Below are 12,351 nucleotides of genomic sequence, written 5' to 3'. Positions count from 1 at the left end.
AGTCACATACTCAGAAGAATAATGATATCAGGAATATGCATTGGTGCCAACTGGCAGTACCGCTGTAGGTTTTGTCCAGATTTGGGGATGGGAGAGGTCAGAGTATGGCCAATCAGACAAGGCACAGAGGCAGCAGCAGCTCAGGGCCTTGAATAATGCATAGAGTTTCCTGTAAGACATTAGTGAATCAGTTTTCTCTTGGCAAAATCTAAGAGGAGAGGACACAAGATGAATCCATTTTGGTGGGGAGGAGAGAAAGCACTGACCAGGGCCTGGGACTGAGCCCTGCCAGGGGTGGAAATCCTGTCTCTGAGGGGAGACGGGGGTAACCCCACAAGCCCCCCACCTGGCCAGTGCACTAGGTCTTGTGGAGGAGGAAAGAGAAAGAGGCCGTAGTCCTCTTCCACAGAGATGTTCTGTCTTTGGAAAACCCATCCTAATCCAGGACCCCTCCATGCCTGCTCCTGTTGCCCTTTGTCTGGATCACTCCTCCTGGGAAAAAAGACATGCAAATGTGGATATTCACCTGCTTTTCCTACCTCCCTGGCACAAACCCACCTGGTGGTTAGGTGGATGTTCATCTGCCACTGCCCAGATTGGCAGAGCTTCTGAAGTCCCCTCTTCCATATCCAGTGCCAGAGTGCAAAGTGAACTCAATTAGAGAAGGGGAAGGTGTGGAAAGAGGAGTGAGGCCTCCAGAGTGTGCAGACAAGGCTGGGAAGAAAAATGCCAAGCTTGCAGCTGCAAGAGTCAGGCATGGCTGTATGAGAGAGCAGGGTCAAAAAGCAAAGCAAGCTGCAAGCAATGCGCAGGGGTAGATAGGACCCCAAGAGTATGGAGGTCAGTAGTGAAGACTTGATTTCTTGATTCTTTTTTTTTTCTTCTTCTTTGCAGTGCCAGGGCTGGAACCCAGGGTCTCATACATGCTAGGCAAGCATTCTACCCTGAGCCCAGTAGTGAAGACTTGAGAGGCCAGAGAAAGGACCACCTAACCATCAGAGCTGCCTCTGAGCAAAGTCACCACCACCTGGCCACACGGGGCTCCAATCTGTACTCCTCCCAAGACCCTCTCAGAGTGGCACCTTGCCTTCCTATTTTTATTCTCCACGTGGGACTTGGCACAGTCCTCCTACCCCCACCTAGTTATGGCCAAAGAAGGTGGCCATTCAAGAGATGCTTGCAGGGTCCCAGAGTGGCCCAAGCGCCCTCCACAAGCCTTGCACCCATTCTTCTGTGCACTCATTAAGACCAATGCATCCCCTATAGGTGCGCCCTGGTGAGCAAGGGTGGAAAGGGACTAGAATAAAGCCAAAGGCAGATAAACAGGGAAGCCCTCTTCAGTTGGGCTGCCAGACCCCGGACCAGGAGGCCCGAAGACTCCAGATAGGTGAGTTCTGATGGAGGGGGCCTGGGAGGGCAAGGTCGCTGTCAGAGTGGCCCGGGGCCCCACCGGTGGCGGAGCCCTAATCGGGCCGGGCGTCCCTCCAGCCCGCGCCCGGCGCTGCCCTCGCGCGCTCTTCCCGGCCCGCCCTCGCCCCCGCGGCGGAGCGAAACTCGCCGCCCCACGTGTAGCCGCCGCCGAGGGAGGGCGAGCGCGGCCTCGCCCCGGCCTGCCTCCGACTGCCAGCCGCCGCCGGGACGCTGGGCCTCAGCCAGGCGCGCCCCGAGAGGGGCGGTGTCTAGCTGCCCGCGCCCGCGCTTTCCTCGGATACCCGGATACTAGCGGAGGGAGGCCCCAGGGGACCCCTCCCCACGGGGTGGCACAACCCCTCCCGTCGTAATCCCCCCGACATTTCGCCTCCTAGGGAGCATCTGTGTTTATTAAAATAGCCCTGCCACAGGCGCACACCTGGCGCTGAGGCTGTAACCAGAGCCCAGATCTCCTGGGTGAAGTGGCACATGCTTTATTCACCCCTGCAGGGTCCCTAGGCTCAAAGTCCCAGAGAAAGCCAACGCCCATCAGTCTCACCCTCTGCCTCTCGCCTTTCACTCATGCTGGGAACCCCAGATGCATCCTGCTCTCTTCAAGGACTTCCGCTAGGTTCCTGCAGGGTTTTCTGGCCATTCCCTCCACAGGTATGCTCCTGTTTACTGGCCGCAGGCACCCCACCAAGATCGCTTAGGAAAAACCCACGCCCTTATGTGTGGAACCCTATAAATCAATTTTACATCCAATATCTCATTCTATTCTTACTATAGTCTCATGTGAATCCCACAAAGTGGAAGGATCCACCTGGGCCACACAGAGGACTGGATGATGGCACTTAAACAACCCAGACTCCATCTATTCAATAAAACCTTATTCCAAGTCAGCGATCCTGGGGCCCTGGGTGGGGTTCCCACCCTCAGAAAGCTAATGCCCACCAGGCTGAGTGCTCAGAGAACATGAGCCACAGGTCTGTATCTGTGCATCAGGTTTTCCCAACTCGGGGACATCAGCCACTCAGAATCCTGAGGATAGTCCCTATTGTGAGTCCTTCATCTACTGGGAGGCACAAGACCAGTTGGAGTCTGACCTGTCCAGGCCCTGCTAGGGCATGGAGGTGGGGTGTGAGTGAGGTCCTGGAAGATCACCTGGGAGCAGGACCAGTCTAATGGTAAGGAGAGGAGCTGGCTGATAGCATGCTCTAGAAGGATGTGGAAGAGGGTGCTGTCCCTGAAATGGTCCACTCCCCAAGACCTTGATCTGAAGGAAGAAAGGAAGACAAATGCATCCCAGAACCTGGGCGGCCCCATTCCACCCAGGGTGGACTTTGATATCCAGGTAAAAGCCTGGGAAAGGAAGTGAGGCAGGTCAGTGTGTCTGGAAAGATTAGATAAGGAGGAGGAAGAAGGGAGCCATATAGAAGTGGGATAGGTGACTATAACAGAGCCTGACTCAAAACCTGCACCTACCAGCTTGGCCACCACCACAGCAGCCAAGGGAGGGGAAATCACAGACAGACTGGGGAAATCCGGAGGGACCCTGAAAAGCCTCCTCCTCCATCTAGCTGTAGAAACTGGGACATGGAGGTACTGACCAGCTGTGGTCAACAGATTGATGGAATAGCTATTCCAGATCCAGGTCTCCTGACTACCAGCCTGGGCCACTGGCCACTTCCCAGAGATACCAGCCACCTCCCACACATCTAGACCAGCCCTGAGGAAGGCCACTTCCAACAGAAGTGCACTAATGGGCTGGTGGTAGATAGGGGGGGCCCAAGGGACTCTCTCCAGATACTCAGAATATTGGGAAAAGGAAACATATGCACTGGCTGGTGTCTCTCTCTGGATCACAAGAGAAAAGAAATTAATTTCTACATCCCAATAAAAGCACCCTTTACCTCTTTACCCAGCATCCACCCTGTGCCACCAGAGGGAATATATGGAATTTAAACAAAGGCATGGCTTATGCTTTCAGAAAGCTTAAAGCTCAGAAGGGCCAGGCATGGTGGTGCATGCTGTAATCCCAGCAACTCAGGAGGCTGAGGCAGGGGGAATCACAAGTTCAAAGACAGCCTCAGCAACTTAGTAAGACCCTAAGCAACTCAGTGAGCCCTGTCTCTAAATAAAATACAAAAAGGGCTGGGGACGTGGCTCAGTGGTTAAGCACCCCATTGGTTCAATCCCTGGTACTGAAAAAAAAAGAAAGAAAGAAAAAGAAAAATGCTTAAAGCCCAGAAGATACAGTAAACTGCATACCAGAGAACCCCAAGAGTCTCTCCAGAAGGACAGCAACAACAACCAAATTTGGCCCAACAGAAATAAAGGTCCCCAGCAAGTGTCTCAGCCAAGTCTGGGCCTCTGGCTCAGGATTAGGTGGGCTAGGGCAACTCCTAGGGTTTCCACGGTGCTGCTAGGGGCACAGGAAAACATATCCATAAGGGCAAAGGAGAAGGAGCAGGAGGCAAGAGGGAATGCTGAGAAGAGACAGGAGAAATAAGTGACCATGGGCCACTCAGCCTGCCCTTGCTTCACATACTGGCCTACGAGGCCCAGGCCTCTCCACCCAGAACTGGACACTCAACCTGTGCCACTTGATGATGAACCAAGACTGTATGAGCCTCAGCAGGGCAGACCCTCTGGCCCAGGCCACCTGGCTCTAGACCTCCACAGAGCTCTCTGGGAAGCAGAGCAGCAAAGTGACCTGACAGATCCAGAGAGTGAAGCAGCCTGGGTAGTTCCCGCCTCATCAGGAACTCAGAATCATGGTGGGGGAGCTGGTGGGGGGAGCTGTTTTATATGAAAGGAGACTCTAGAGGCTTTAAGTGCCAAATGTAACAAATGGACCTTGACAGGGCGCTGATTTAAAGAAACCAGTGATCAAAAACAGACTGGGGACAATTTTACCATAGATTGTACACCAGATGCTATTAGGAAATGACTAGTATAGTCACAGCACTGTGGTTAAACAGGAGCATACCTTTGAATGAAGTATTTGGAGGTGAAAAGATGGAATGTATATAATTTACTATAAAATACTTCAGCAAAAAATGGTATAACAACCATGATGGTACACGCATAGTGCCAAAAGGATCACAAGTCTGAGCAACTTAACAACTTATTTTGTCTCAAAATTGAAAATATAAAGGGTTAGTGATAAAGTTCAGTGGTAGAATATTCTGGGTTCAATCCCCAGTACTACAAAAGAAAAAAATGTAGCAACTATATGGGGAAATGGGAACAATTATTAAGACTAGGTGGTAGAAAAATGAGTGTTCTAAGTGGGTCTCTGTCCTTTTCCTGAATTATACTTAGGCCTCAGCTGGTGGTGAGAAGTCCAAGGGACAGCATAGGTGAAGGCCAGAGACACCTGTAAATGATCTGTAAACTCCAATGGCAGTCACCATCATCATCATCGTCATCTTCTCTGAGATGGACTTAATTCTCCTTGCCATGACCCATATCACTCTTGTCATCAAGGTCTGGACTCAGATGCTGGAGACTCAGATGCTGGCTCTCCTGCAGGCTGGAGGAAGGGCCATGGGCTGGCTGACGGAGGCTAGGAAAGGTATTTGCTAACCAAATATGCACAGGTGTCTGCCTCCAGCACCTGCAGCTGGCCCTGAGCTGAGATTTATGTTTGCTGCCCATTCTGGCCCTGCCCACCTGCTGGCCAAAAAAAAAAAAAAAAAAGCCAGTACCGTGCTCCCTGTGACCATCTGATTTCCTCAATGAAGCACCTGCAATGAGTTCCTCCTGCCTGTCTCCCCAAAGAGAAACCCCTCTGCAATGTGGCACCACCTGATCCCATCCCCACCCCACATCTGGGGCTAGCTGTGGTGAAGCCCAGTCTCATTTCTGCTCAGACCATTTCTCTCCCACCTGCCCTGATCTGAAAGACCCTACAACCTCCTCTCCCTGAACCCCTGCTGTGTAACCCCAGGGGTCCTGACTGCAGGGAAGTGTAACTTCAAGCACTGATGCTGGGTACCATTGACCCCCAGAAAGCTTAAAGCTCAGAAGGGCCAGGCACGGTGGTGCATGCTGTAGTCCCAGCAACTCAGGAGGCTGAGGCAGGAGGAATCACGAGTTCAAAGACAGCCTCAGCAACTTAATAAGACCCTAAGCAACTCAGTGAGCCCCTGTCTCTAAATAAAATACAAAAAAGGGCTGAGGATATGGCTCAGTGGTCAAGCACCCCTGGGGGCTGGCTGGAGGGAGGGGGCCTCAGAGCTCCATTATTCAGAGGCTTGAGATGAACTTAGTGAAGAGTCAGGCTTTGCTCTGCTCCTTTCCCCAGGACTCCTCTCCTCCCCTCTCAGCCCCACTCCCACCCTAACCCTAACCTGCGATAAGGTGTAGAGAGCAGGGCTGGAGGTGGCCATGCAAGGATTCCAGAGTGTGCGAGAGCACTGTGAAACCCAGAAACCTCCCCTCAAGCTGAGAGCCAAAAGCTGGTGTGTCCCCACCCTAACCCAGCATGTTTCTCCCCACCCCCAACCCAAGCCACCGCCCCATAGGCCAAACCAGGGAAGGGATGTGGGGTCAGGAATGTAGGGCAGGGCAGAGTGTGGGCAAGTGACTAGAACAGGATTCTTTAAGGCAAGGAGTCCAAGGTGAAAGCTTGGGACCATTTTTATCCTCCGCCAACCCCATGCCCTCCTTCTCCCCATCTCTCCATCCTGCTGTCTGGAACCTCCATCACACCCAACCCCTAGGGCGAAGGCTGGTCTCTCTCCCCACCCCCTAGTGCAACACTCACAAACGCTGACATGAAATGGGTCAGACCCTCGGTGGCAGAGAGTTCCTTCTCCGCCCCCCCTCCACCACCAGAGAAACACGCAGCTCGGGAGCCTGTGAGGCAAAAGATGTGCCTCCTCCTTGATCTCCATCCTGAGATGTTACCCTCAGAGGATAACTGAACAGTGTCTAGACACATGTGCACCAGGATGTTCAGGGCGAATTGTCTACAACAGCACACACCTACTCTGAATGTGAGAGTTGCTTAAATCAATTAAGGAACGTCATATCATGGATGCTACGCAGCCATACAATGGTGAGTTGGCATGGGAAGAGACAGATTGCTGTATCCAAAAAAAATCAGGATACGAAGCCGTATGTGCAGCTTGATATGTTTGCAAATGTTTATTTGGGTATATAAAAGACTAGAAGATCTATATAGGATATTACTGTAAGTCACAGTGGTATTCTAGGTAATTTTTTTATTTGAGCTTTTCAAGTTTTCTCCATGAAACATGAATTATTTTTTAATCAGAAAAAAATACATATTTTCAAAAAATGAGTTGCATGGATCCGGCTAGCCAAGGCCAAGCCCCTGCCTCAAGCTATAGAACAGAAGTCTAACATCTTGTTCCAGTGAAATCACAATTAAATGAAAGCCAAGGCAGGTCTGAAATCTGCCTGGGGAATGCGGTCAGCTTGGGAGGGGCAGTCCCTCCTCGTGGAATTACATGTGTCTCAGAGACTTTAGGCTCAAAGGCCCTTGTGAATCCTCTAACTCTCCCCACTGCACAGAATGCAACAATCTGGCACTCAGGTTGATTACTACTGATTCCCCAGTGCCTAAAACAATGTCTGGCAATAGTCGGTGCTCCATAACTGATCACTGAATAGCTTCATGAAATCTGATGAGGACAGAAGTGGCTCTCTGGACTCAAAGGGCAGGAGACCCAGCAGGCTGGCTTCATCATAGCCTGTCAGTCTGGGAAGACTTTCCATTCAGGGATCCAAGACCTAGGTACACATTAAAATCACCTGGGGAATTTTTAAAGAATCCAACACCCAGATCCTACCCCTAGAGATGCTGATACAGTTGATATGGCATGGGACTTGGAAGCTAAAATTTTCTGAAAGATCCCCAGCAGTTTCTCAGGTACAGCTGGAACACCCTAGAGGATATGCAGGATGACAGAAACATACTCTGAGGAGGCAGGGCCTTGTCAAAAACATCCAGCAAGTTAGTGATAGAACTGAAATAGACCCCCTTGCTGAGAGCCAAGCCCTGGGGCTCCCTGTGTGAGTATCCTAACCCTGGGGACCCTGGGGCTTCTCAACATTTACTCCCACATTTCTTGGGTCCTGATCTCCAGCACCCACCTTCCTAGGAAGCAGGTCAGAATGGAAGAGGGACAGGGAACCCCATGGGAGGAGGCAGGGACCCTTCTGACCCTACGCATTAGTCGCCCAGTCTAGGTGATCCAGGTCCAGAGGCCCTGAGAGTGCCCCAGTGGCGCTCCAGGCCAGCCCTGGGTGGGCAGAAGCTCCTTGATAAGTGCTGGGTACTCACCTTCAAGACCAAGTTCACCTGCACTCCCCCAGCTCACTCCTTGAGGGTCTGGGGCTACACCTCTAGCCACTCAACAGAGATCTTCAGGGGACTGGACATGAGATACTGAAGGGTCCACTCTATATTCCTATGACCAGTTCTCCTTAGCTGCTGGCCTGGAGCCACATCAAATCCTCCACCCCTTGCTGGACCTGATTAGCTATTCCAGCCCTGCCTCCACTGCCTCCACCTAGGTGAGGGACGAGGCAGAGCCCTGACCACACGTTCCTGCCAAGAACAGGTGTGGGCCTGCTTTCCCTGCCGGCCAGCAGTATCAGCCCACTGCAGGATCCACTCCCCAGACCCCTCCCATCCTCCCTCCAGAGTTAATGTACAATCTTCACGGAGCTCAAATTATCCAGGAGAATGTAACTGGTCACCTTCACTTTGCCCTGAAGAGTTCTGGTGGGAATCTGAAGGCTGCCTCAGCTGTCCTACCCCACCGAAGGTCACCAATTGACCCAGCCCTCTACCCACTAAGGTCACCCTTGTCCTCAACAAATCCATCTCACCCAACCCTTATGCAGTCTCCCAGACAGCAGGCACTGGGCACTGCACCAGCCCAAGACCTCAGTCATATCAGTCTCCCGGGTTCAAGACCCATGAATAGCCCCAGGAAAGGCAGCAGGGGCCAGAGTTAGGAATGGAGGCAGAAAGATTGTGGAGAGAATGGAGCAAAGAATCATCTACAGCATGCTCTTCACACTGTGGCCCACCAGTCCCCTGGGAATCTTATTAAAATGCAGGCTTTGATTCAGTAGGACTGAGCACAGGGTCTGAGATTCAGTATTTCCACCAAGTTTCTCAGTGATGGTAAAACTGCAAGGTATCCATGACTTACACCACTTATAAACCATTCCTTCATTGACTCTAAGTTTGAAAAAGGTGGGAAGCACAGCTTCCTATTCACCACCAAGTCCCTGACACCCAATACACTGCCTGTCCCATAAAAGTTGCCAAATAGATGGATGGTGTAATTAATAAGTTAATTCTGACAAAGTGCCCATCATTAGATGAGCCTACAGGGAACCCTCAGACAAAATCTGAATAACACCAGAGAGCAGTTTGTACAGAACAGTTTGAAAACATAGAGGGAAAAGGGTTAATTCTTCCCTGGAATGAGTGAGGAAGCTAATCTTTCAAGAGGCCACTTTGCAGTAGGTCTTAGAGGGTGGGACAGACTTACTCAGGTGGAAACTAGCAGCTGAATGGCTGGGCAGAGCATCACAGGAGCAAAGGTAAAGAGAAGAGTACAGGGATAGGTTCCAGGAACTGCACCTGGAATCTCAGGTATATGCAGAGGGAGAAGAGGAAAAACCCAGAGTAAGTTGGGGCCTGCACGTTCTGGTGACAGAGGGCCAGGCTGGTAGAGTGGATGTCCATCGATGTTGGAGGTGTTTGCAGAGGGAGGGGTCCTGGGGTAGAAGGGCTCTCAGGTCACAGTACCTGCCTTGGGATAGAGGCGGACTGGAAAAAGCTGTTCCTGGTGCATGAAGGGTCACGGTAGGAGGAAGTTAAATCAGGAGGTAACAGAGGGTAACAGAGATAACAGAAGGAACCCCATATTAGAGGAAAATAAGATGTTTTCTTTGTCTCTGTTAAGTCTCATGGGTATTGGGCTCAGTGGTGCACATGTAATCCCTCAGGAGGCTGAGGCAAGAGGATTGTGAGTTCAAGCCCAACCTGAACAACTTGGTGATACCCTGTCTCAAAATAATAAAAAGAGTTGGGGAATGTAGCTCAATGGTAGAGCTCCTATCCAGCATGCATGAGTCTGTGGATTCATGTACTGTTCATGCAGGCCCCAGTACTGCAAAATACATAAGGGGAGGGTATCCTCAAGAAACTTAAAAAACACCCACTGTGTGGTCCGCCCTGAGTCAGGCACTAAGCAACAGAAGAGACAGTGAATTCCCAAAAGTCTCCAGAGGTCCCCAGAGTCCTTCAGATGCTAGGAGGGGGGAGTCTTCTCTGGCGACCACTCTCCCCCTCACCTCCCATGCACTGTCCTTCCCTCAGCGTTCTCTGAGGTGTCGACTGTGTACAGCGTTCTCTGAGGTGTCGACTGTGTACCTAATATGTGTAGGCCCTGGCCTAGGGGCAGCCAGGGCCTGGTCATGCTCTTTGGGGGAGGCCTGCACAAATGCTGGCCCAGATGTGGCTCCACCCCTATTCTCCATGGAATTGAACTGGAGGAATCCAACTGAGTGGGAAGTGGGTAGATCACACCTGACCCAGGAGGGGACTAGGAGAGCCTGGGTAATGCAGAGATAAAGGAGCAGGATGTGCTGGAATTCCCAGTCGGAATTCACTGTGGGCAGGGCAGGCCCTCGAGGATTCCCTTTCCAGGAGCTAAAGCTAAATTCCCAACAACCCTGGAAAATACCAAGGGAGCTAGGTGCCTCCCACCTCCCAACATCAGGTTGACCCAAACCCAGTCCAGAGCCAGCCCTGGACTGAGGGTGCCAGCACTGACTTCAAAGCCCCCAAAGAGGGGGGCACAAAGAGGAGGCACCTCCTGGGAGGCTGGCTGGTGTCCAGCAGAGTGGGGTCAGCAGAGTAGAATGGGTTGACTGTAAAGGATAGGTGGGTGTGGCTGGTAGGACGAGAGAATTGAACACAGGCCCCCAGACAAAAGGAGCAGGTCCTGCCCTGGAGCCTGGCAGGAGAGGGGGACAAACTGCTCTACCCCACCCAAGGCTACAGTGGACCAACTGCTCTAAGGATAAACCCACTCTCTCTGCCTAATTCTGCCCCTGCATCATCCCTGCTACAGGTCTCCAGGGGCAAGAATTGATTCCCTGTTTATCCGGGACCCTAGGGGGTGGCGACCAGAATTAATTAATGTTTGTAAAGCTCTCTAGAGAACCTGGGATCAGGGACCCAGGGGCGCCAGATGAGCCGAACAGGAAATTGACGAGTAGAGGCGGGGAGAAGGTGGGCAGCCGGCCAGAACCTGGGTCGCCTGGAAGGGGAGGGCTGGGAACGGTCCTACTGAAAGAGGCGGGACGGGAGAGTGCGGGGAAGAGAAGGTGCGACCCCTCAAAGGCGCCACTGGATGGGTAGCTAGAGGATTCCGGTTTCCAGGGGGAGCTGCGCACCCCCCACAGCTCGGCCCCACCCCCGAGCCAAGCACGTCCAGGCCCGATGCCTTCCCCACCTCCCGTCCCAGCCACCCACCTGCTCGCCAGCGGGTCCACCTGAGAGCAAACCTTGGCCCCTCGGAAGAAAGGCGTGCGCCCGCGGGTGGAAGCTCCGCCGACCGGCCGCCTCCTGCCAACTCCCGCCGGGCGCCCGACTCCTACCTGAACAAACATTTCACTTCCTTTCTGTAAAAGGAGGCGAGCCCTTCCCTCGCTCCTTAAGGCTCGGGGAGTCCAGGTCCTCTGTTGAGAGGTAGCGGGCCGCGGCGACAGGACACTCGCAGCTGGCACCCGGGCCCTCGGCGTCCCCTCCCTGCCCGCGCCCCACTTCAGCTCAGCTCACTCACCCCAAAGTGCTGATGAAGCCATTGACCGAGCCCTCGGCGTACAGAGAGACGATGTCCCCGATGTGGAGAAAGCTGGACATTTCGCTCATGGCTGCGGCCCTCCGGGGCCCGGGGCAGCAGGACTGCTCAGGGGCGTGCGGCCAGGCTGGGTGCCGAGGAAGGAGGCGTCCGGGGAGCTACCAGGGGCGCACTCCCACCTCAGAGCCCGGCACTCCGGGCGGCCGGGGCGGGCTGGGGGCCACGGGAGCGGGAGGAGGCGCCGCGCGGCCCCGGGTCCGGGTGAGGAGGTGCCCGCGTCTTGGCGCGCCCGCCGCCCGCCAGCCCGGCCCGGCCCGCTCGTACCTGCGGCGTAGAAGGAGCAGGAAGTCTAGGGCCGTCACACACACATGCAAATCCCGCCCGGGAGGCGGGGAGGCCACACCCCGGCCCCCCCGCGCCCCGCCGCGGCCCGCCAGCCAGCACCCATGTGCACCGGCCCGCCTCCCGGGCTCCGCGTCCCTCGCGCGTCGGGGCCCGGCCTCCAGGACCGCACCGCCTGCCTCCTGACCCCCAGAGACGCTCCAGAGACTCTGGGGAGTCCCGGAGCTCCTGCAGGCTCGAGGAACCTCCGTCCCCGGGAAGCCCAGCAGTTGTAGGGGGCTCTCCGCCCTCGGAGTTTCCCGAACTGACTACTCTTCGGCCCGCGGGTCGCGGAGAACCAGTGCAGGCGACCCCGGAAGGGGGAGTCCAGCGCCCCCGCGGGCGCTGCCGCGAGCGGCTCTCGGAGGACGCGCCTCAGAGCGCCCAGCTGAGGGGCGTCTAGCGCCTACGGGTGCGATCATCCCTATGCAGCGCAAATCGGGATTCGTTTTTCTCAACGTGAAAAGACTTTTCATTGCACAATAGAAAGTGCTCGGGCTTGGAGGGGAAATGAAGCAATGGGGTGGGTTTTGTTTTTTTCTCTCCGCATTCCTGTGTACAAAGGGATCCAACTTCCGAATCAGTTCAGCCGCTCCCTCTCCAGGAGTTGGCTCCAAAACTGTTGGCTTCTTCTTTCCTTTAAAAAAAAAAAAAATGGAATTGAGGGGGAGAAAATTACCTTGGCTAGTTAATA

At 53.9% G+C, this 12,351-nt stretch overlaps 1 protein-coding gene across 2 annotated transcripts in view; it reads right to left on the bottom strand.

Moving 5' to 3' along the window:
* ITPR3 (inositol 1,4,5-trisphosphate receptor type 3) overlaps window positions 1-12,128 on the bottom strand; it is a 63,913-nt gene extending 51,785 nt beyond the window's left edge. For both annotated transcript variants that reach the window (XM_081295509.1, XM_081295510.1), the window contains exon 1: window positions 11,259-12,128. In XM_081295509.1, coding sequence (XP_081151635.1) covers window positions 11,259-11,347 — 89 coding nt within the window. In that variant the 5' untranslated portion in view covers window positions 11,348-12,128. The remainder of the gene's footprint in view (window positions 1-11,258) is intronic.
* Window positions 12,129-12,351: the final 223 nt, after the last annotated feature.

This window comes from Spermophilus citellus, assembly GCF_964194105.1.
Source record: "Spermophilus citellus genome assembly, chromosome: 5".
In the NCBI taxonomy this organism is placed as follows: domain Eukaryota; kingdom Metazoa; phylum Chordata; class Mammalia; order Rodentia; family Sciuridae; genus Spermophilus; species Spermophilus citellus.
Note: the sequence above shows the minus strand (reverse complement) of the source record. Positions and strands in the feature narration are given on the sequence as shown.